The 22,838-nt window shown below is 40.3% G+C and overlaps 2 protein-coding genes across 5 annotated transcripts in view; one reads left to right on the forward strand and one right to left on the reverse strand.

Moving 5' to 3' along the window:
- Positions 1 to 3,355, forward strand: part of GOLPH3 (golgi phosphoprotein 3) — a 54,403-nt gene extending 51,048 nt beyond the window's left edge. The window contains exon 4 of the mRNA XM_007961292.3: positions 1,427 to 3,355. Coding sequence (XP_007959483.1) covers positions 1,427 to 1,851 — 425 coding nt within the window. The 3' untranslated portion in view covers positions 1,852 to 3,355. The remainder of the gene's footprint in view (positions 1 to 1,426) is intronic.
- A 13,370-nt stretch (positions 3,356 to 16,725) lies between these two features.
- Positions 16,726 to 22,838, reverse strand: part of PDZD2 (PDZ domain containing 2) — a 472,427-nt gene continuing 466,314 nt past the window's right edge. For all 4 annotated transcript variants that reach the window (XM_037990734.2, XM_007961284.3, XM_007961289.3 and 1 more), the window contains one exon: positions 16,726 to 17,028. In XM_037990734.2, coding sequence (XP_037846662.2) covers positions 16,862 to 17,028 — 167 coding nt within the window. In that variant the 3' untranslated portion in view covers positions 16,726 to 16,861. The remainder of the gene's footprint in view (positions 17,029 to 22,838) is intronic.

The raw sequence follows: 22,838 nt of genomic DNA on the forward strand, positions 1-22,838 counted from the left end.
TGCTTTGCACATTGCAGCTGCCTTAGCTACCCTGAACTCTGATCTCTACTACCTTAACGTGATGTGACTGCTGTGCTCTGCTTGGGGTCTTCCTGCCTGCTCTGCTGCCTGGGACGTACGTGCCTCTAGGTGGTAAGCTTAGGCAGTTTTCTGGCTCACATAGGCTGCACTCATGTGTCACAGTTCTGGGCTGCTTTTGACTAGTGTCTGAAAACAGGTTTTTCATATATTTTATCCAGATTTCTAATTACAGTGAGAGGGCAGTTTTAGGAATGATTACTTCATCATAGGCCTGTGTTCTTTAGTGTTAAGTATAGGAAAATAATTGTGTCTGTGTCCATTTGAATGGTAATATATTTTAAGATAGCAGCTTAAAATTTTAAGATAGTCCGCTAGAACTTTCTTTGATGATGAAAATGTTCTATTCCTGTGGTGTCTAGCCACTGGCCATGTGTCACTATTATATATGTGAAATGTGTCTAGTGCCGCTGAAGAGCTGAATTTTTAAATTAATTTAAATAGCTCTATATGGGTAATGGCTCCTGTAATGGACAGTGTGGTTGAAGGTTTTCTCTCAATATTACAAAATCTCGACCTTACAACATTTGCATTTAAAAAAGATGCCTGTGGTTGATCTTTAACATGTTCTAATTTAGAAAAATATTTTAGTTTTTTTAAGTATAAAAATAGTTGCATGTTCATTGGAGATCATTTGGAAAATGCAGAAAGCACAAATAAAGTTTAGCACACACAATCCCAAAGATAAGTAAGATTAATATTTTGATGTATTTCCTTCCAGTTTTCTATAAAGAAGAACCCACTTTAGTGAAAAATTGTTTGGTTTTATTTTAAATATTTCTCTCTCAAAAGGAAATGTGTATAGATGGCAAGGTTAAAATTGTGAAAATTTGTGTCCTTCCAGAATTAACTTTATATTGTATCAAATAATAGCATGGCCTAACAGGCTTTCTTACCTCTGTAGGCTGTATATATGTAGCAGTTTCAGGAATAACAATTAGGAAGCTTTTTTTGTGGGGGGTCTGCTAGTTGCAGACTGGTGTTTAATAGAAAACTTCTTATTTGGCTATTGGCTGCTTTTTGACAGCAGCTAGAAGGAAGCTCAGACATAATAATATTTGGCTCATTTCCACATAAGACTAAGGGTGACTGACTCTGGTCTGAAGACTGCTTGCAGTTTAGTCGTCTGAGTGACTCCTGTGGCTGAGGATGTGCTGGGTGCTTAGAATCCAAAGGTCTGGCTGAGCTTAAGGGATTCATGGTCTAGTTAGGGAGAAAAACATGGCAGATTTTCTTCTGTTTCTCTTGGGGCAAAATCAGATTTTACTGTTTATTTTAATAGTAGAAAATTTTTGCAAAATTAGCAGATAATGCTCATCATTTCTAACTTCTGAAATCTTTTGTTTAGGTGAGACATGGAATCCATTAAAATTGCATTATCAGTTAAGAAATGTACGGGAACGATTAGCTAAAAACCTGGTGGAAAAGGGTGTATTGACAACAGAGAAACAGAACTTCCTACTTTTTGACATGACAACACATCCCCTCACCAACAACAACATTAAGCAGCGCCTCATCAAGAAAGTACAGGAAGCTGTTCTTGACAAATGGGTGAATGACCCTCACCGCATGGACAGGCGCTTGCTGGCCCTTATTTACCTGGCTCATGCCTCGGACGTCCTGGAGAATGCTTTTGCTCCTCTTCTGGATGAGCAGTATGATTTGGCTACCAAGAGAGTGCGGCAGCTTCTCGACTTAGACCCCGAAGTGGAATGTCTGAAGGCCAACACCAATGAGGTTCTGTGGGCGGTGGTGGCAGCATTCACCAAGTAACTTGGCTCGGGTTGAACCATTCTCCTTTCTCTCAAGTAAACCAGTAGTTTTTCTTCTGTTGACTTCTGGTTTTCTGTAATTTGTACTTTCCCACACTATAATTGGCTTCTGTTTACAAAATGGTGAGTGGCTTTTTCTTTTTTGTATGTATACAGGATTCTGCTGGTACGAGAGGCCTTCCTCTTTCTGTTTTTAAAAAAAGTTTTACTGCCATATTGGCATTCCATTCCCTGTTGCCATCTTCACTGTTACCTGTTTTGGGTTTCTGGTCTACTTTGACTTTCAAAGTACCTCCAGCCTCATATGCACAGCTTTTGGATGACCTCAGCTTGAGTTTCTCCATATGTGCATGTACATCTAGCATTCTGCCTACAGTTCAGACAGAAGTCACAAAAAGGCCTTCAACTCACCAAAGGTAAATATCTGTATCTATTAGGACGTTTTATACATAGACTTCAGTTGAGATGTATACTTAGCAAAATTATTTTTAAATTGAAACAGCACAGTAAATACTTAATATAAAATGCCCCTTGGATTTTGCTTCCCATGTAAATCTATTGTATTATTACACTTGTTATAATTTTAACTATAAAGGTCCAGTTGTTTCACAGAGCCAGTTTGGGATGGGCTGCATTCCATTTATGCTGTATATAGTTTGAATTATATATAAATTGCCCCTTCTTCTGCCCACCCCTGCTCCCATCTTAGTATTTTGCAAGATTTAATCGGTTGTACACCTGGTGCCCCTCACTTGCTTCAGTCATGGTTATTTGATGGAGAAATTGACCTGTCATCACTGAGGGAGAGAGAAAAGATGTGTGTCTGATTGGTCCTGGGAATTTTTGAGCTGTGCCATTTATGGTACTCTTTGCCTATGCATCCCCTTTTTAGATTTTTTTAGAATTTTATCTTACTGTTTTTATAATTTCTATTGGGAAGAGGCTTGTGACCAGTACCAATCTTGAGTTTCTTTTTCTGTCTACAGGTAAATTAATGTCTGCTCTGAAATGTCATTTATCTACTCACATGTTCTTGGGGAAAAAAATCAAATGTCAGTCCTAGCAGATGTTGCATGTAAATTGGTAGCAAGTAATGATTACAGCCCAGAGGATTAAGAAATTTGTAACAGAAAGCTCTGCTATGTTTTAATTTTTTATATACGATTATGATAATTAGCATTGTCAGACTATAAACCTTTGCTTTTTAAAGTTTATTTTTACTATTTCTTTATCACTGTTTATTGTATCAACGTCATTGATTTCATAATGTAAATACTATATATTGAACAAATTAAATGTCAAATTTTTTTATTACCATAGTCCATGTTAATAGTGGGGCTTTCAGGTGTTTAGAGATTTTTTTGTTGTTGTTGTTAACATTCATTGCAAAAGTACTAGATGGTGTATAACTCTAGAGTTGAATTTTAAGGGATTCCCTAATATGTATACTATCTTTTTATCTGAAGTAATAAATAAACTATGATCTTGAAAGTGCCTGAATCAGAGCAAGCATGTCATTTGTATTTTTGTATTCTCATTTAGTTTTCTTAAAATTTTACTTACTATAGCATTGTAATATTTTAATGCAGGGGTTGGGTTTCTTAAAGGGCCAGATAGTAGATATTTTAGGCTTTGTGAGCCACCTTCTGTGTCAGTTGCAACTAGTGAACTTTACTGAATGAAAACTGTTACAGATAATACAAATCAATTGGTTAGGCTGTGTTCCAATAAAACTGTATTTGCAAAAACAGGGGGCTGGTCAAGGCCCCAGTTTTAATGCATGGAAAAAAGACATTTTTCTATCCATTGAAATAACCTTCTTTACCTTCAAAAATGACACTGCTGGTGGTAACTTCATGTAGGAATTATTAACTTAAAGTTTCTTCCCATAAAGTAGATATTGGGAAACTGATACCAGTTTACTGGAATTTCTTTTTTTTTTTTTTTGAGACGGAGTCTGGCTCTGTCGCCCAGGCTGGAGTGCAGTGGCTGGATCTCAGCTCACTGCAAGCTCCGCCTCCCGGGTTTAAGCCATTCTCCTGCCTCAGCCTCCCGAGTAGCTGGGACTATAGGCGCCCACCACCTCGCCCCACTAGTTTTTTGTACTTTTTAGTAGAGACGGGGTTTCACCGTGTTAGCCAGGATGGTCTCGATCTCCTGACCTCGTGATCCGCCCGTCTCGGCCTCCCAAAGTGCTGGGATTACAGGCTTGAGCCACCGCGCCCGGCTGGAATTTCTTATCGAGTGAAAAGTTCCTGTTTTTCACTTGAGACAATGTTAGAGCTGAGGTAATAGATTTCTGAGGTATTTACTTCATCAGCAGCATCAGTATTCCCAAGCAAGGGGGAAAAGGGCCTCGCCTGAACTTCTGTCAGTGTTTGTTCTAGACCAGAGTACACACTTAGCTTTACCTGTGTGTGGCCCCAACTTCAGTATGTTTCCATATCCAGAGGAGAGGAAGTGTAGTAAAATCTGGGGGTGGTGGTAGTGGTGTTATCAAGAACTCTTTGTCCTGTGGAATATTGTTGCTTTCAGTCCTCTTGAAAGCAGGAATGATGCGACTCCCTGGAAATAAATACTGTCTGTGTTAAGAGCAGTACTTCCATGGGTTTATGCCAGTTCGATTAAAAGCCTTTACGTAGATATCTACTGTGCAGAGATTAGTAGTTGCTGTTTCTTTTTCGATGGCTTCATATGTTTTGTAATTGAGTGTTCCTTAAAATAACCTGGTTGGCACAGTGTGCTAACAGAAGCTTAATAAGCGCATGCTATTTTATATCTCATTTTGACCTCCCCAAATTCCAATTACTATCTTCACTTTGTGAAGAACAAGCTCAGAGAGGAGAATTTGCTCATTGTCACATTATCTACTAACTGTTCGAGCTTTTAATCCTAAGGTGATTGAAGAACAGTGATGGCATTCAGCTACAATTGTTCCTTTCTTAACATGGGCACTGGGAGGGGGCTTCCTTTCCCTAACAGAGACAGAACAGGCATGCAAAATACTCTCATGGTGTTGCAAAATAAAAAGATTAAAGAACATCTCTATTCTAATATCGTAGTATAACTTACATAAATTATCTTTTGGGGATGAAAAAATTGACTAATTGTGTATATTCTCAAAAGAAAGCAGAATTGTCTAATCACCAGGAAAGTCCCTGGCCTCCTGAAGCAAGGTCGATCAATGATCTCTGACTCGTTCCACCACTCAACCCTTCTTACTGTTCGTGAACAGATAAGTACAATACTCTGAGTGTAGTAAACCCTTGAATTTGGTCATCTCCCAAAAGAAAGAAAAAGGGGCTAGGGCCTGATTGGTTCAGTGGCACATGGGACCAGTAAGTAGTGACACCCAGCCTGATACTGTCAAGGGTCCATGGCTGCCAGGCCTGGCTACTCCCACCCAGCAGTCGCAAGTTTATGTGAGGTATTTATGAAGTTTACTTTCCAACTCTGTGGCCTCTCTTTTATTAACTTATATATTGTGAGATAATACTGCTCCATTTCACTTTTGTCCAGATTAAGATGACCGACAAACTGACATAGCTCCAATTCCTCTCATCCCATTGGGTCCCAGGATGACATGCTTGACTGTTGTAAATTCTGCACAAATGTCATACATTCTGTAACAGCATCAGTAAAGTGGTGGTATTAATGTTCATGACCTTGCAGGCTCTCCTTCAAAGGGGTATGGACACATGGTTTGGTTAAACTAGTGTTCATACTTTCTTAGCCCAATGTTAGAATTATACAGATATTTACTCCTGATAGAACAGTTGGTGTAGTATGGTTCCCATTAGTATCATTATACACTGATGTGCATTTTACTTTTTGTGCTTACGTTGTGGAGAGATTTCAGGGTAAGTACACATCATTCTTTTGAAGGGTGGTGTTGTATAGCTTAGTTAAATCTTCCATTAATGGACATTTAGATGATTCTCATAAAAAAGTATTGTAGCATACTTAGTTAAATCTCCCATTAATGGACATTTAGATGATTCTCCAAAAAAAGTATTGTAGCTACTTTTTTATGTCTTTATTTCTCATTTCTGTAGAAGCATTTAAGAGAAATGGATTTGCTCAAATAATATACCTTGAAAATATAAAAGATAAATAGCCAAATTGATTTCTAAGATTTATGGTAACTTAAGCTCTTGACAATAAGGTGAATGCTGGTTTTCCTATACCTTAGCCAATACTGTAGAGCAGTGGTCCCCAACCTTTTTGGCACCAGGGACCAGTTTTGTGGCAATTTTTCCACAGACCAGGGGGTCGAGGTGGTTTCAGGATGAAACTGCTCCACCTCAGTCATCAAACATTAGTTAGATTTGGTGCAAAATAGGGTTTGAGTTCCTATGAGAATCTAATGTGGCCGCTGATCTGACAGAAGGTGGAGCTCAGGTGGTAATGCTCGCTTGCCTGCTGCTCACCTTCTGCTGTGTGGCTTGGTTCTTACCAGGCCACCGTTACTGGTCCATGGCGTGGGGATTGGGGACCCCTCTGTGGAGGGTATCATCACTCGTAGTCTGTTTTAATTATTGAGGGGTTATCATTTACTCCCTTTTGGTAATTTGTATTTTTTCTGTGAATTACCCGTTCGTGTTCTTTATTCATTTTTCTAAAGGACATTAATCTTTTTATGTATTAATTCACGAGGACTTAAGCCTGTATCTATGATGCAGTTGGTTTTCCCAGTCTTTGGAGCTGGCAAATGGTAAGTTTTGCTTTTGCTTTCTTTAACATTCAGAAAAGTGTAAGGTGCAGTGCTTGAGCATGCAATTTGTGGAGATCCTTCTTCTAAAGAGAGATGTCTGGTGGTCAGATTTGATATATATTAACTTTGGGAGGGTATGATCAGATTTAAAAATGGAAAGTCAAATGTGTAGGTTAAGAATATATATGTATATAAGCATTTCATTAAAAGTATGATTAAAATATAAATGGAAAATCTCATAAACAAATGTTTACATTAATTAATTAAAGCACACATGTTTACAGCCATTACCCAGGTCAGGAGATAGAACCTTGCCAGCCATACCCAGAAGCTGTTCAAGTCTTTCTCCCAATTACAGTCTTCGTAAGAGTAAGTACTGTCCTGACCCAGTGTGCATCTTTAATTGTATTGTTTTGTTTCATTTGATATGTCTTTTAAGTTTTTTTTGAATCTGTAGGTTCTTCCCCCTATCTTGCTCTTGTTTTCCCTTTGCAAAATATTTGTTGATGAAATTGGATCATTTGTCTACTGTAGATTTTTATAAAGTTTGGATTTTGTTGATGGTTTCCATATGGTGTGATTTAAGGTGTTTCTTTGACTTATACACTGCATTTCCCAAGAATTGGTAATTGGCTGTAGGGGCTTAGATTCAGCTTTGTTTGTGTAGGCAACACTGTTTAATCAGTGGTGGTGTATGCTTCCACCAGGAGGCAGTGTCTCATATTCTCCTTTTGTGAGGTTAGCAGCCTTGCTGTTCAATTCTTAGATCCTGTGATTTATTGGGGTTGCAAAGCGATATTTTAATTATTATTATTTATTAGCTAGAATATTTCTATAAAGAGATGTCTGCATTACATTTTACTATAATTCATAGAGGGAAGGTAGAATAATTCTTACAGTTTATTTACCTATTTTCAAAATACAGCTGGTTCCCTGGCATCTGCCAAAAATAATTTTTAAAGTATTATTAACTTATGGAAACACATTCTGTTTAAATTGATAAATAATAATTATGTATATTTATGGTTATAATGTAATGTTTTAGTCTTTGTACACATTGGAGATTCAGTCAAGCTTATTAAAATAACCATCACCTTACCAACTTATTTTTTTGTGGTAAGAATACTAAAAATAGTCCTTTTTAGCAATTTTGAAACACACAATACATTATTATTAACTGTTGTCACCATGCAATGCAATAGATCACAAAACTTGATTCCTCCAGTCTGAGACTTTGTATCCTTTGAACAATATTTGTTTCCCTATCTCTCCCCTTCCCCTCAGTTTCTGGTAACCATTTTTCTACTCTTTTTCTATGAGATTGGCTTTTTTAGATTACACATATAAGCGAGATCATACAATATTTGTCTTTTTTATGCCTTATTTCACTTAGTATAATAGAATAATCATTCTTTTATGTGTTTTGATCTACTACAGTTATTAGCCCTAATAATGCTCAAAATGTCCTATCTTTGACCAGCGGAACTCTCTTCAAGGATCTGGAGTCCTTTTGATGGTTTTAGTAGTCTTTGATAACTTCCTGGTATGGCAAGATGTTTCAGGTTCATTTTGTATATTTCCTACCCCGTATCTGGAATCATCTATTTTCCCAACAAGCCATGGTTTAAAAGAGCATGCTAAAAGAGCATGAATATAATAGTATAGTTTGTATATAGTCACAATTTTGTGAGTCTGTGGCTTCGTAGATTCTGAATTTAGCTTCATACCTAGTAGAGCTTATTCACTTCATGATTAAAGCAATATATTTAGGTTTTTGGGGATTGTTTTTGTTTTTGTTTCCTTTCTTGCTTTTAAATCTTTGACCCTTCTGGAATTTTATTTTGATGTCAGGGATTTTGTTGCAAATGGACTAGCTTTTTCCTCTCTCCAAAATACCTAGCCAATTTTCTCAACACCAGTTTTTGAATATATTGAATAACCGGTGTGTGTGTGCATGGTGTTTTGTTTTTGTTTTGTTGCTGCTGATTTAAAATGTCCCTTTTTTGTTGAATTTGGAATTACTGTGTATTTGGGTCTGTGTTCTAGTGGTTTGCCTGTCTAGTTCTATAGTAGAGGAGCCACCATTTTAATTATTACAGATTTCTGATAATATTTGATATTATCAGATATTATCTGATAATATTTGATATTTCTGATAATTTCAAATAATATCTGATAATATTTCTGATAATTTTAATACCAGTTCCCTTCTTACTCTGCCTTTTCAAATTTCTTCTGGCTGTTTTTACGTGTTTATCCCACCAGATGGACTTCAGGATAAATTTGTCAGGTTAAAAAATTTGAGATTATGATTGGACTTATATTTATAAATTAGTTTGGGGAGAATTGAGATCTTTATAGTATTGAGTCATCCTGTCCAAGAAGCTATACATATATTTACCCCCCTTTTTTTAGTTATCTCTTATGTCCCTTAATAGAGTTTTGTAATATTTTTAGGTCTTGCCAGTTCTTGCTACGAATAAATTTATATTTTCAGTTGCTGGCATTCATAATAGAGTATTTCTCCCATGGTATATTCTAACTGGTTATTATTTATAGAAAAGCTGTTGTTGGCTAGGCGCGGTGGCTCACGCCTGTAATCCCAGCACTTTGGGAGGCCGAGGTGGGCAGATCACGAGGTCAGGAGATCAACACCATCCTGGCTAACACGGTGAAACCCCGTCTCTACTAAAAATACAAAAAATTTGCTGGGTGTGGTGGCAGGCACCTGTAGTCCCAGCTACTCGGGAGGCTGAGGCAGGAGAGTGGTGTGAACCTGGGAGGTGGAGCTTGCAGTGAGCTGAGATGGGGCCACTGCACTCCAGCCTGGGCAACAGAGTGAGACTCCATCTCAAAAAAAAAAAAAAAAAAAAAAAAAGGCTGTTGTTTTGGTGAATGTTAATTTTTGTAGCCACCATACTGAATTCTATTTTAATAGATTTTCAATTGGAACTTTTGTGTTTATGTGTACCCAAGTTTTGTCATGTGCAAATCATAATACTTTTTGCTTTTGTTATTTATAGCTGTTTTTTAGAATTTTACATAACAATGGCTCACACCTGTAATCCCAGCACTTTGGGAGGCTGAGGTGGGAAGATCACTTGAGAGGAGTTCAAGACCAGCAGCATAGAGAGGCCCTGTCTCTACAAAAAATAAATAAAATTTTACCTAATTGTATTGGCTTACACCTCCAGAACACTGCTTTTCTTTTTTTTTTCTTCTTCTTCTTTTTTTTTTTTTTTTTTTTTTGAGACGGAGTCTTGCTCTGTCGCCCAGGCTGGAGTGCAGTGGCCGGATCTCAGCTCACTGCAAGCTCCGCCTCCCGGGTTTACGGCATTCTCCTGCCTCAGCCTCCTGAGTAGCTGGGACTACAGGCGCCCGCCACCTTGCCCGGCTAGTTTTTTTGTATTTTTTAGTAGAGACGGGGTTTCACCGTATTAGCCAGGATGGTCTGGATCTCCTGACCTCGTGATCCGCCTGTCTCGGCCTCCCAAAGTGCTGGGATTACAGGCTTGAGCCACCGTGCCCGGCCTCTTCTTCTTTTTTTTTTTTGAGATGGAGTCTAGCTCTGTCGCCCAGGCTGGAGTGCAGTGGTGTGATCTCGGCTCACTGCAAGCTCTGCCTCCTGGGTTCACGCCATTCTCCTGCCTCAGCCTTCTGAGTAGCTGGGCCTACAGGCGCCCGCCACCATGCCCGGCTAATTTTTTGTATTTTTAGTGGAGATGGGGTTTCACCGTGTTAGCCAGGATGGTCTCGATCTCTTGACCTTGTGCTGGGATTACAGGCGTGAGCCACTGCGCCCAGCCCTTAGAATATTGCTTTTCAACGATCATACTTCTGAGCATCCTGCGCATGTGTATTCCTGATGAATGGGAATGTTTCTGAAGTTCCTCCATTAGAGCATGATGCAGGCTTTAACGTGTCTGTTGACATCATTCATTCATTCAGACGGAGTTTCACTAGTCACCCAGGCTGGAATGCAGTTGGCACAATTTCAGCTCACTGCAACCTCCACCTCCCGGGTTCAAGCGATTCTCCTGCCTTAGCCTCCTGAGTAGCTGGGATTATAGCTGCCTGCCACCATGCCCTGCTGATTTTTGTATTTTTAGTAGAGATGGAGTTTCACCCTGTTGGCCAGGCTGGTCTCAAACTCCTGACCTCAGGTGATCCACCCTCCTCGGCCTCTCAAAGTACTGAGATTACAGGTGTGAGCCACTGCACCCAGCCTGTGGCCATCTTTCATGATGATTCTTTTTCTCTTTTGTCCTGTTAATGTAATGTACTACATCTATAGATTCTTAATTTCAAACTGTTCACATTTTCCTGGAATTAACATCAGTTGTGCATGTTTTCTGTAATGTACTGTAGAATTCTATTAGCTAACATTTAATCAGGATTTTTCAAGTTCATCTTCAATGTCACTTAGATGTCTACAATGTAATTTGACTTGTTGCTTCTAATGTGGCTTTGGTTTGGTAAGGTGATTGCTTTAGTTTTAGTTCTACTAGATCTATATTAATCTCAAGTTTTCTTATTGCTTTTTTGATCTTGTGCTTCTTAGAAGCTACATTTACTTAAGTATATTGAGAATACAAAACAGTTTGTATTTAGAATTTTCTTTTCCCGAGTCATATTTCAAATTATGTATTTACTTTTTTTTTTTTTTTGAGACGGAGGCTCGCTCTGTTACCAGGCTGGAGTGTAGTGGCGTGATCTCAGCTCACTGCAAGCTCTGCCTTCCGGGTTCAAGTGATTCTCCTGCCTCAGCCTCCTGAGTAGCTGGGACTACAGGCGCGTGCCACCATGCCCAGCTAATTTTGTATTTATAGTAGAGATGGGGTTTCACTATGTTGGCCAGGATGGTCTTGATTTCTTGACCTCGTGATTTGCCCACCTTGACCTCCCAAAGTGCTGGGATTACAGGCATGAGCCACCGCATCCGGCCTCCAAATTATAGTTTTTATCTGCCTTTTGCGTAATTGTGTTTCACTCCCTGTCTTCTCCTCCCTTCTCTTCACCAGTTCTGAATTCATAAGTAGGACCCTTGCTGAATTTGATTGTTTAGTGGGGGTAAGTGAATTTTACTAAGCTTGCCATTTGCCCAAGATTGGTCAGTAGTGGATCCCTTATTGCTCTCTGTGTTTAAGCATTGTTCAAATAGTCTCTTAGGACAAGAGAAGGAAGTTGAGGACTAGCTGATTTTAGTCTTTGAGATACTCAGCTGTTTTGAAGGGATCAGGAGGATGTGTGGAGTGATAGTGGCCATGGCATTTATAGGGTGAGGGTGAGCTGGGGCAGCTAATCTCTTTCTGAATCAGTTATTAATTGCAGGGTCCTATTTGGTGGGGGCTCCCCTCAAATCTGGCCTGCCACTCCTGACCTCAAGTGATCCGCCTGCCTTGGGCTCCCAAAGTGTTGGGATTACAGGAGTGAACCACTGCGCCCAGCCTGGTTTTAGATCTTCTACATGGTATGTAGTTTTCCATTTCATATAATGGGTTTGTGGCTACTTCCATTTTAAAACTACTAGAGTTTCTCTATTTGTTCATTTCATTGGGTTTCAAGGAAGGGAATTATGCAAACAAGCACTCTGTCTCCTAGGAATTAGTGAGGCTACTTCCTCGCCTGTTACTCCTCTGGCCTGCTTAGACTGACCGCCAGGTGTCTGGGAAAATGAAAATGATTCCTCTTCTTCAATCTCATCTTCCCAACATTCTGAGGCATGAAGATGACTCCAGTTTCAGCCTGCCTTTTTTTTTTTTTTTTTTTTTGAGACAGAGTCTCACTCTGCCACCCAGGCTGGAGTGCAGCGGCGTGATCTCGGCTCACTGCAACCTCCACCTACTGGGTTCAAGCAATTCTCCTACCTCAGCCTCCCGAGTAGCTGGGATTACAGGTGTGTGCCACCCATGCCCAGCTAATTTTTGTATTTTTGGTAGAGATGTTGGCCAGGCTGGTCTTGAACTCCTGACCACAGGTGATCCACTCTCCTCGGCTTCCCGAAGTGCTGGTATTACAGGCGTGAGCCACCGCACCCGGCCTTCAGCCTGCTTCTTAAAGGGCTCAACTTCAGTAGTCCCCTTTCGCCAAGTTAAGGATTTTGGTGGTGGTCTTCAGAACTCTCTTTCATGCCACGTATGCTCTCTCAGTCAGAGAGAATTGTATTCCATTTCATTGTTCCCCTTCTGTTTGGCGTTAAGATTTTTCTTTTTTTTTTTTTTTTTTTGGAAATGGAGTCTCGCTCTGTCGCCCAGGCTGGAGTGCAGTGGCCCATTCTCCTGCCTCAGCCTCCTGAGTAGCTGGGATTGCAGGCACATGCCACCATGCCCGGCTAAGGTTTTTGCATTTTTAGTATAGATGGGGTTTCACCATGTTGGCCCGTCTGGTCTCAAAACTCCTGACCTCAAGTGATCTGCTTGCCTTGGCCTCCCAAAGTGCTGGGATTACAGGAGTGAGACAGCATGCCTGACCTGGTTTTAGATCTTATACATGATATGTACTCTTCCATTTCATATAATGGGTTGGTGGCTATTTCCATTTTAAAACTGCTAGAGTTTCCCTCTGTATTTGTTCATTTCATTGGGTTTTGAGGAGGGGAGTTATGCAAACAAGCCCTCTGTCTCCTAGGAAAAAGCTCTACCCAAGTAGGGGCAGGGAACCAATCAGAATTTCAGTTTTGGGATGTATACAGAAAATCAGGCAGGCAACAGCTTGTATGTCCAGAGAAACTCTGGTATTGAATGGGGCCAAAATGATGGCAAATGGCTTCCATAGATGTCTAGGTAAAGAAACTGGTAAGGACTGGGGATTAGGATGCCGTGACCAGCAGAAACAGACCTGAAGTGGGGAGGGTGCTGGGTGAAGCAGAGTTCCTCCCGTCTGAGGCCAGGTCACATGCTGGGTCCTGTTCTGAGATTTCTGCAAGAGACCATCTTGCCTTTTTCCTTGGGCTACTGTAAGTTGGTATCTCCATCTAGGGCACCTAAATAAAGTAGATGCTTTTTATTTAGCTCTGTGAGGTAGGATCCCAGATCATCCAAGTAGGAGGCAGAAGGGGATTGGGTAGGGTTTTTGAGAAAAAGATTATTGTGGAAAGTGAGAGAAACAACTGACAAGGAAGCAAGTGCTGAGTGGCAGCAAGGGTCCAGTTAAGGCTGGAAACCGTGAATTTACAGCAGCAGCATTGTCTAGCTGTGGGATTTTTCTCTAGGAATAAAGGTTATAGGAACCAAGATGCTGGCTATTTGGAAGGGTCCAGGATCGCCTGGTAAGACAGAACAGTGGGGCAAGGGATCTAAGCCTGTGGGCTGGGCAGAGTTTGCTGTGCTACGCTAGGGTTCTAGTCTGAGAAGGGAATGGAAGGGTGGAGTTCTGATAGGGAGAAAACTGTCAAGGGCTTGTTGGAAGTGAAGATGCGGGAGGAAGTGACGAGGAGGCCAGGAGCGTGTGGTAAAAGAGTAGGATGTTCAAGATTTAGAGGTGGAAAAGGTTTGGATTGTGTCAAGATTGTGAGTGTGGCCTGGAAAAGGGTGGCTAATTTGAGTTCTGTTGCCTTTGTACTGCTGACTCATTGAGGTGACAGTAAACATTTCTTATCTCAATATTACTCTATAACAGCCAAAATAGAAAAAAAAAATCAAGTAGTAAGCAGAGTGTTTATTTTTTTTAAAATTACTTAAAAAAGGTTGTTTACAGAGATGTGGATTTATATAACTTGGTGACAACATTTTTAAAATGTACAGGCTATTTCATATTATTGCACTTACTCTTTAATATATAAGGCATTTTACTTTACATAAATAAAGGATAATGTATAATATCATACAAAGTTATGGTGCCAGTTAAGTCAACCATCAAACTCAATGAGATGTGTGTGGGAAGATGGAAGTGGAACCCAGCCTACTTTAATCTTCATGGTATATTCTTGCAACTACGATTTACTTGTTATAACACATATTTACCCTCATAGCTTATTGTGAATGACTGACCAGTTAAAAAAAAAAGAAACAATGACAGTTTTAGTAGGACAATACCATTAGTGTTCACTTCAGGAAGTGTGGGAATTTATTAGGCTAATTAGAAATACTAGTCATGCCTTGAACACTGAAGACAAATAAACAGCTTTCTATCTTAGGGTCAAAGACAGTTTAGCTTTTGCTTCTTCCCTTAAATTTCAACTGTCGGCGAGGGAAACCTTCTGGCAAGATGTAGTAGCAGTGGCTGATGACTTTAGCATAGTGTATGTGGTAAGCCAGAGGTCTACCCTTATATTCCAGATATGAGGCTTAAGGACTTGCGGAAGGAGACCATTGCATTTGCTCCACATTGCACAAGAACTTCCTGTCTGTTCACGTAGGGCTGTGCGTTTCTTATTATTAGGCACAGCTGTAACAGTGGAGGCAAAAAGCAGTTTTCAGTGTTGACTTGAAACAGTCTTTCATTTAGGCAAGAAAGCAGAAACCACAAAACTGACCCCAGAGACTGAAAAAACAATCAAGCATGCACCTTGCACTGACTTCCTACAGTATCCTACCTGTAACTGTAGTGAAAAGTAGAAGTAAAATCAATAAGACCTTTCTAACTAACTCCTGTACTATATTTTCCTTTGTATTGCCGGTTGATGAGAAATCTGGACTCAAGCCAGCTATTTCTCTCTCACGTGAAGGACCTCTCTAGGCCGACTTCGAAGATGTTTAAGTGGGATTGGTCATTCAGAAAAATGATGTACAAAGCTGATGGCTAAAGCCCCTGCATGAATCTGGGGGTCATAGCCATAGACCCAAGCTGTAGGTTATTTAAAGAAGTATCTCCAACGTAAAATCTTAGTGTCATGCACACAGGTATGGCAAATGCACTCTCCACTCATATTCTCAGGACTCAACGGGTTGGTTTGTGCCACTGAAGACTGGGCTTATAACTACATTTCTGCTCCTTTACCTTGACTCACCCTGTTTCTCCTCCTCTTTATGACCCGATGAGGATTTGGAGTTTACCTAAGAAAATAAGGTACAGTATGAGGAGAGAACAGCCAACTATGTGACGACGAACGGAATATCCAATGGGAACAGCTACTGGGAAGCAGCTCATGCCGCCAGAGGAGTGGCCAGAGTGAGTTTCCCCAGCAGCGTGAGTCACGACAGTCTTCTGTAGGAAAACATTTTTGGCAAAAGGAGGAAGTTGCAAAGCAGGAAAACGAAAACAGCAAAAACTTAAGTCACTGCAGTTGTCATACTAGGTCAAGAAAAGAGATCCAATACTTACTTAGAATGTTACATTTCTTAAACATGTTGGGAAAGAGGAAAAAAACCAACCAGTCTCCTAAAAGGATTCCATTAAGCTCCTCTATTTGGATTGGAAATATATTGTCTATAAATCCAAGGACACTTAGAAAGATACTTGATTTCTAAAGATTAGTTTAAATTCATGGTTGGAGTGCATAAAATACAGAAATGGAAACCCAGTGACTGTGATATTTTTGCCTGCTCTTGGTACTGACCAGTGTTGAATTCAAGCACTTATCAAGACAGGTTCAAAAACTAGTTGTAAGGTGCTTTTAGATGTTGACCTTTCTGCTCCCTCTAAGCAGTGAAGCTCATGGCTATTTAATACAGTTTATCAGAAGTGCTATTCTGTAAAACAGCCTTATGGCTTACACTTTTGAGATAGAAAATGATCAATACTTCATGGTGATCAACAACCTATTGAGTTGAACTCTGCATACGTACATTATACATTACACTCACTAAAAAATACTCTATTTTGCTTTTTCATTTTTGGACAATTCCTGAGCTCGGCCTAACAGGTCATAATTCATTTTTTAAAGTCTCATTCTCTTTTCAGGGTAACATATACAGACCTACAGCTCCTCCTTCCACTGAATGTACCTAAAAGCATTCTGTCGTTTACTTACAAAATCATATAAAATGATAGTCCTCTCAGGTGTGACATTTGTGTCCCCCTCAGACTTTTAGTTCCCTAATCACCAGGATTGGGTATGTTGGGAGAGCTGGCAAGAAGGAAGCAAAGGTCTAGCTAAGTGTTTCAAATAAAGAAGGGTGTGTCACATCTTGTATCCCCATCAGTCAACATAAAGGTAGGGGACAGGCACTGGAACGAAGGAACCCTCCCGGCCTGGGTGATCCAGGTAGAAGGCTTCTGGAGTTAATTTCATTGCTGTTGCACATACAGTTAAGTCAGGCTTCATGTGTACGCACAAGCTTGGAGATTTTTATAGTGCGTGTCTAAACCACAGTCTTGACGACTGTGGTTTAAAGAAGTCACTCTGGTTTCTTAAAATTCATGAAGAATTTCTATGCTTTCTAATTAATAACTGCACAGGTCCTTCTGGGACAGACTTCATAATATTCCAGGCATCAAAGTGCATGAGCCCAACCAGAGGTTTCCCATTAATAGCAAGAATTTCATCTCCAGCTTCTATTATTCCAGCTTGTTCAGCTGCACCACCTGCGAGAATAAACACAGAATAACAGAATAATAGCTTGGCAGTTTCACAGTATTCAAAAATCCTAAGTAAACTAAAAACTTTTAAATGATAAAAATATCTACATAATATATTCTTGAATAGAGAAATATTTCTTAGAACACAAAAAACATATATCCATAAAAATAAACAGGTCTACATAAAACAATTCAATTCTAGCCCTTCCCCCCGCCGCCCCCTAAACATAAGCAAGATAAAAATAACGAACTGACAAGGGGAAGATATTTTCTATGTATTTAATCAACAAATGGTTAATATCCAGACTAAAGAACTACAAGTCAACAAGAACAACACAAAATAAAGTTGGGCAAAGGAAATCAACAGCTGAAATCCATACAGCCAGTAAACACAGAAAAGCAGGGTCAACTTTTTTTTTTTTTTTCCTTTGAGACAGGACCTTACTCTGTCACCCAGGCTGGAGTGCAGTGGTACAGTTTTGGCTCACTGCAGCCTCTGCCTCACTGGGCTCAAGCGATCCTCTCACCTCAGCCTTCAGAGCAGCTGTGACCAGAGGCATACACCACCATGCCCAGCTATTTTTTTATATTTTTGGTAGAGATGGGAACTTGCCATGTTGCCCAGGCTGTCAGCTTCTAATTGTTAACAGATACTGGCTGACACATGCAAGTTTGGAGAATCAGTGATTATGTGCTCATTAGTGACCATGGGGACTACTTACAGAGTTTAGCATGTTCACATTATAGCTTTATCTAGCTTTGTATGAGCTCTGGAGAACATGCAGGTGTAAACCCTCCATTTCTGTTCTCACACATAGACTTCTAAAGGTATACCAGCTATGGAGGCATCTTATGGGAAAAAATGGCATTGAAAGAAAAATTCCCAAGTGTGAAAATAAAAATTTTCTCAGAAATTTTGATTAGAACTCAAAAGGCTGGGCAGATGTATCGATTTCATCCTAAATTACTGAAGGTCATTATTGAAATAAATATTATGTCATAAAAATACAGCTTAGAAGAAATCCACCCAAGGACAAAAAACATTTTCTGTGGTTAATGATAGAGGCAGTTACATTAGAAGAGAGACCTCACCAGTATCAGCCCTGTAGTGGGCCCCAGGAGAATGATTTGGTCCCCAGTCCTTCCTTTTCTTGAGATACATTTTTGGAAAGACCAAAGAACCAATTATGTTTGTGTTAACATAGTACCCAATGTCCTATTCTAGCATATTCAATAAGGCCCTCTGGTGATGTGAAACAAAAGAATTTTGTGTGTTCACTTGGGCCTCAGGACATGGGAGGTTCCAGGCAACCAGAACAGCCTGACGCACACTGAAGGAGCAATCAGACTGGGTTTGGTCTCCAATCTGTGACTTCAGCCAAGTTACAGATTTCTCTAAACTTCAGGTTTCTCATCTGCAAAATGGTGATGATATCTGTCTTGTTATCTTACTAGGTTGTTAGAAGGACTGAATGAGATGAAGTCGTCGTCTAGGACAGGGGTCCTCAACCCTCGGGCCGCAGAGTGGTGGCAGGAGGGCTGCACAGCAGGTGAGCAGTGGGTGAGTGAGTGAAGCTTCCTCTGTCTTTACAGCCTCTCACCGCCACTCACATTACCACCTGAGCCTTGCCTCCTGAGAGATCAGCAGCAGCATTAGATTCTCATGTGAGCGTGAACCCTATTGTGAACTGCGTATGCAAGGGATCTAGGTTGCGTGTTCCTTATGATAATCTAATGCCTGATGATCTGTCAGTGTCTCCCATCACCCCCAGATGGGATGCCTAGTTGCAAGAAAACAAGCCCAGGGCTCCCACAGATTCTACATGATGGTGAGTTGTATAATTATTTCATTATATACTAAAATGTGATAATAGAAATAAAGTACACAATAAATGTAATGCACCTGAATCATCCCGAAACCATCCCCCACCCAAACCTTCACTGTGGAAAAATTGTCTTCCACAAAACCAGTCCCTGGTGCCAAAAAGCTTGGAGACTGCTCCTTTAAGAAGCTTTCAGTGTTGTACAAAGAAGAGGTTTGCCAGCTTTTGGACTTTTTACACAAGAGAGAAATAAATTCTCTTGTTTAAACCACTGCTATTTTGGATTTCCTATTACATGAGGCCAAACTGAATCTTAACAGATTTGAGCAGGATATGTCTCTCTCTCCAGTTACACGTAAATTTTTTTAAAATGTCTTTTTACCCAAAAAGGTCTTGCATGGCTTTTAACACATTCTTAGATTCCTTACGCTTATGATGAATTGGTGTCACACAGTGCACAATCTGCATTTGGCTTTTTTTTCATTCAACACTGTTTTTGAGCTGGTCCCAGTTAATATATAGAGATGTAATTTATTTTTTCAACTGCTATTTAGCTTTCCTTTATATGAATATATTTTATCATTCTGCTACAGACAGAAATTTAAATGGTTTCATAGCTTCCATTTTCGTAAGCACTGCTAAAATTTTCCTTAGAGATTAACCAGTAGATACTTGCATTCCTTTCTCCACATCCTTGCCAATACATCATCGTATGAGATTTTTTATTTTTGGCCAACTTGATAGATTAAAAGAATGATTTATAATATTTCTAATTTTCATCCAATACATTTAAGTTTGAGCATCGTCCTGTGTTTCTTGGCCGCCTAGGTTTTAACTTCTGTCAATTTTCTGTTGCTTTCTTTACCCAAATTTTCTCTCTTGTATTTTTCTTACTGAATTATATAATTCTTCATATATTCTGGAATTTTCTTTTTTTTTTTGGAGACAAGATCTTCCCCTGTCCCCCAGGCTGGAGTGCTGTGGCACAATCATGGCTCACCGCAGCCTCGACCTCCCGGGCTCAAATGATTCTCCCACCTGAGCCTCCTGAGTAGCTGGGACTATAGGTGCGTGCCGCCACACCTGGGTAATTTCTGTATTTTTTGTAGAGATGGAGTCTCGTCATGTGGCCCAGACTGGTCTTGAACTCCTGGGCTCAAGTGATCTGCCCACTTTGGTCTCCAAAGTGCTGGGATTACAGGTGTGAGCCACGGTACCCTGCCTATTCTGGATATCAACCTTTGTTTATTAAATATATTGCAAATATCTTACAATAACTTACTTTTGAATATGCTTACAAATTTTGCCATATAACGAACATTTTATATGTTTCTTTTTTTTTTTTTTTTTTTTTTTTTGAGACGGAGTCTCGCTCTGTCGCCCAGGCTGGAGTGCAGTGGCGCAATCTCAGCTCACTGCAAGCTCCGCCTTCCGGGCTCACGCCATTCTCCTGCCTCAGCCTCCCAAGTAGCTGGGACTACAGGCGCCCGCCACTGCGCCCGGCTAATTTTTTTCTATTTTTTAGTAGAGACGGGGTTTCACCATGGTCTCGATCTCCTGACCTTGTGATCCGCCCGCCTCGGCCTCCCAAAGTGCTGGGATTACAGGCGTGAGCCACCGCGCCCGGCCTCTTTTTTTTTTTTTTTTTTTTTTTAGATAGAGTCTTCTCTGACCCCAGGCTGGAGTGCAGTTGTGTGGTCCTAGCTCACTGCAACCTCTGCCTCTTGAGTTCAAGTGATTCCCCTGCCTCAGCCTCCTGAGTAGCTGGGATTAAAGGCATGCGCCACAACGCCCAGCTAACTTTTATGTTTTTAGTAGAGACGGGGTTTCACCATGTTGGCCAGGCTGGTCTCTAACTCCTTATCTTAGGTGATCCACCCACCTCGGGCTCCCAGAGTGCTGGCATGATCTATGAGCCACCGTCCTTGGCCCTGTATGTTTTTAAAATGTGTTTTTCTCTTATGTTTAAGAAATTCTTCTATGATATTTAAAAATAATGGTTATTACTGATACATAGAAAATTCTATTGATCTCTGCATGTTAATTGTGAATTCATTCTTTGCAAACTATTTATATTGGCTTGACATTTTCTTAGATTTTTTTCAATCAGAAAGAATATATAGGAAGACAATTTGTCATTATTGGCAAATAATATTTCTAATTTTTGTACTTCTTGGCTTCTTTATTGCTGAGTTATTTGGTAAAATGATGAAAGAGGAACATTTTGGGAGCAGCTTAAAATTGTACTAGTGACAGTGTACACTGCAGCTTCATATAGGAGCTTAAAAATTACTATTTTCTAATTTTTTTCATAAACTCCCTGACCTTAAAGAAAGCTTTAGAGATATTGACATTTAGTTCCTTTATTATTCAGGCAGGGTAGCGGTGGCTCATGCCTGTAAATCACAGCACTTTGGGAGGCTGAGGCGGGTGGATTACTTGAGGCCAGGACTTTGAGACCAGCCTGGCCAACATGGTGAAACCCTGTCTCCGCTAAAAATACAAAAAGTTAGCTGGGTGTGGTGGTGCATGCCTGTAATCCCAGCTGCTTAGGAGGCTGAGGCACGAGACTCACTTGAACCTGGGAGGCAGAGATTGCAGGGAGCAGAGATTGTGGCACTGTACTGCAACCTGGGTGACAGAGCGAGACTCTGTTTAAAAGAAAAACAAAAAAAACTTCTTTATGATTCAAATGCTTGTTCTGTAATAGCCTTACTCAAGAAATCAGTATTGCTGTATTATTTTCTAATGCTTGAGCTAAAAGACACAGGAAAACAAAATGAACAGAAAAACTGTACTCATGAGATTACTCTGTAAGTATGAAATACAAGGTAAGAAGATGACTCCTGACCTGAAGTGATTCACCTGCCATAGCCTCACAAAGTGCTGGGATTACAGGCATGAGCCACCGTGCCCGGCCAGATAATGAAATCTTTAGACTCACTAGTTTCCAAAGGTGGGATCTGCCATATAATATTCAGAAATACTTGAATGGCTTTCCCCAAGAACAAAACCACGGGCTTGCACATGAGAGCATCTAAAGCGCTAGCCTGTGGGACTGACACTTCTCTTCTCTATCCATTTCCACAGCAGTTTTCACGGATTTGGGGCCAGATGCTAGAGACAAAGGCTGAGTTGTCCAGGACGTCATATTTTTGCTTTGCTGGAGACAGAGCAAAGCTAGAGATAAGAGATGGAGACAGATGACAGGATGTCATCTCTCCTGTGGCTTCTTCTAATGTGGGGTCCCCAAGGCTGGCCTCTCCAGTTGATGTGCTGCTTTAGTTGGTGTCTGCCCCGGTCCTTTGGTTCGCAGGCTCACATGCTTTTTTGGGTTGTGTCCCCTTGGATTACAGAGGTGACGTGTCCTGTGACCAAGCATGGAGGCGGCCACTCCTGCTCCCCTCAGGAGTGTCTTAAAATACCTCCACTTTAGCTATCCTATTGAATGACAGGTTAGCTGGGTGCTGTGTTTTCAGGTGATGGACATTTTCCCTCAGTCCTCTGAAGGTGTTGCTGGCTCCAGGCATTCATGCGGCCATTCTGATTGTTGTACACAGAGAGCAAACTAGAATTTTCTCTTGGCTTTTTAGATTTTCTTCTTTATATTCTGAAACTTTATTATATCAAGGTTTCAATTTAATTTTTTTTTGGAGACAGGGTCCTACTCTGTCACCCAGGCTGGAATGCAATGGTGCAATCCTGTTCACTGCAGCCTCCAAGTCGAGGGCTCAAGCGAGCCTTCTGCCTCAGCCTCCCAAGTAGCTGGGATCACAGGTGTGCACCACTCTGGCTAACAAGGTTTTTTTTTTTTTTTTTTTTAAATAAATTCAGACTGTTTTTCCCTTGATGAGTTTTTGTCTGCATAGTCCTGTCATTTTTTCACTTCTGGAAAATTCTTAGTCATGATTTCTGCAAGTATTTCCTCTCATTCAATTTTTTCCTTTTGGAACTCTTTCTCTCATTACCTTTTTGTAATCATCTCTTTATTTC

This window comes from Chlorocebus sabaeus, chromosome 4 (genome assembly GCF_047675955.1).
Source record: "Chlorocebus sabaeus isolate Y175 chromosome 4, mChlSab1.0.hap1, whole genome shotgun sequence".
NCBI lineage: Eukaryota > Metazoa > Chordata > Mammalia > Primates > Cercopithecidae > Chlorocebus > Chlorocebus sabaeus.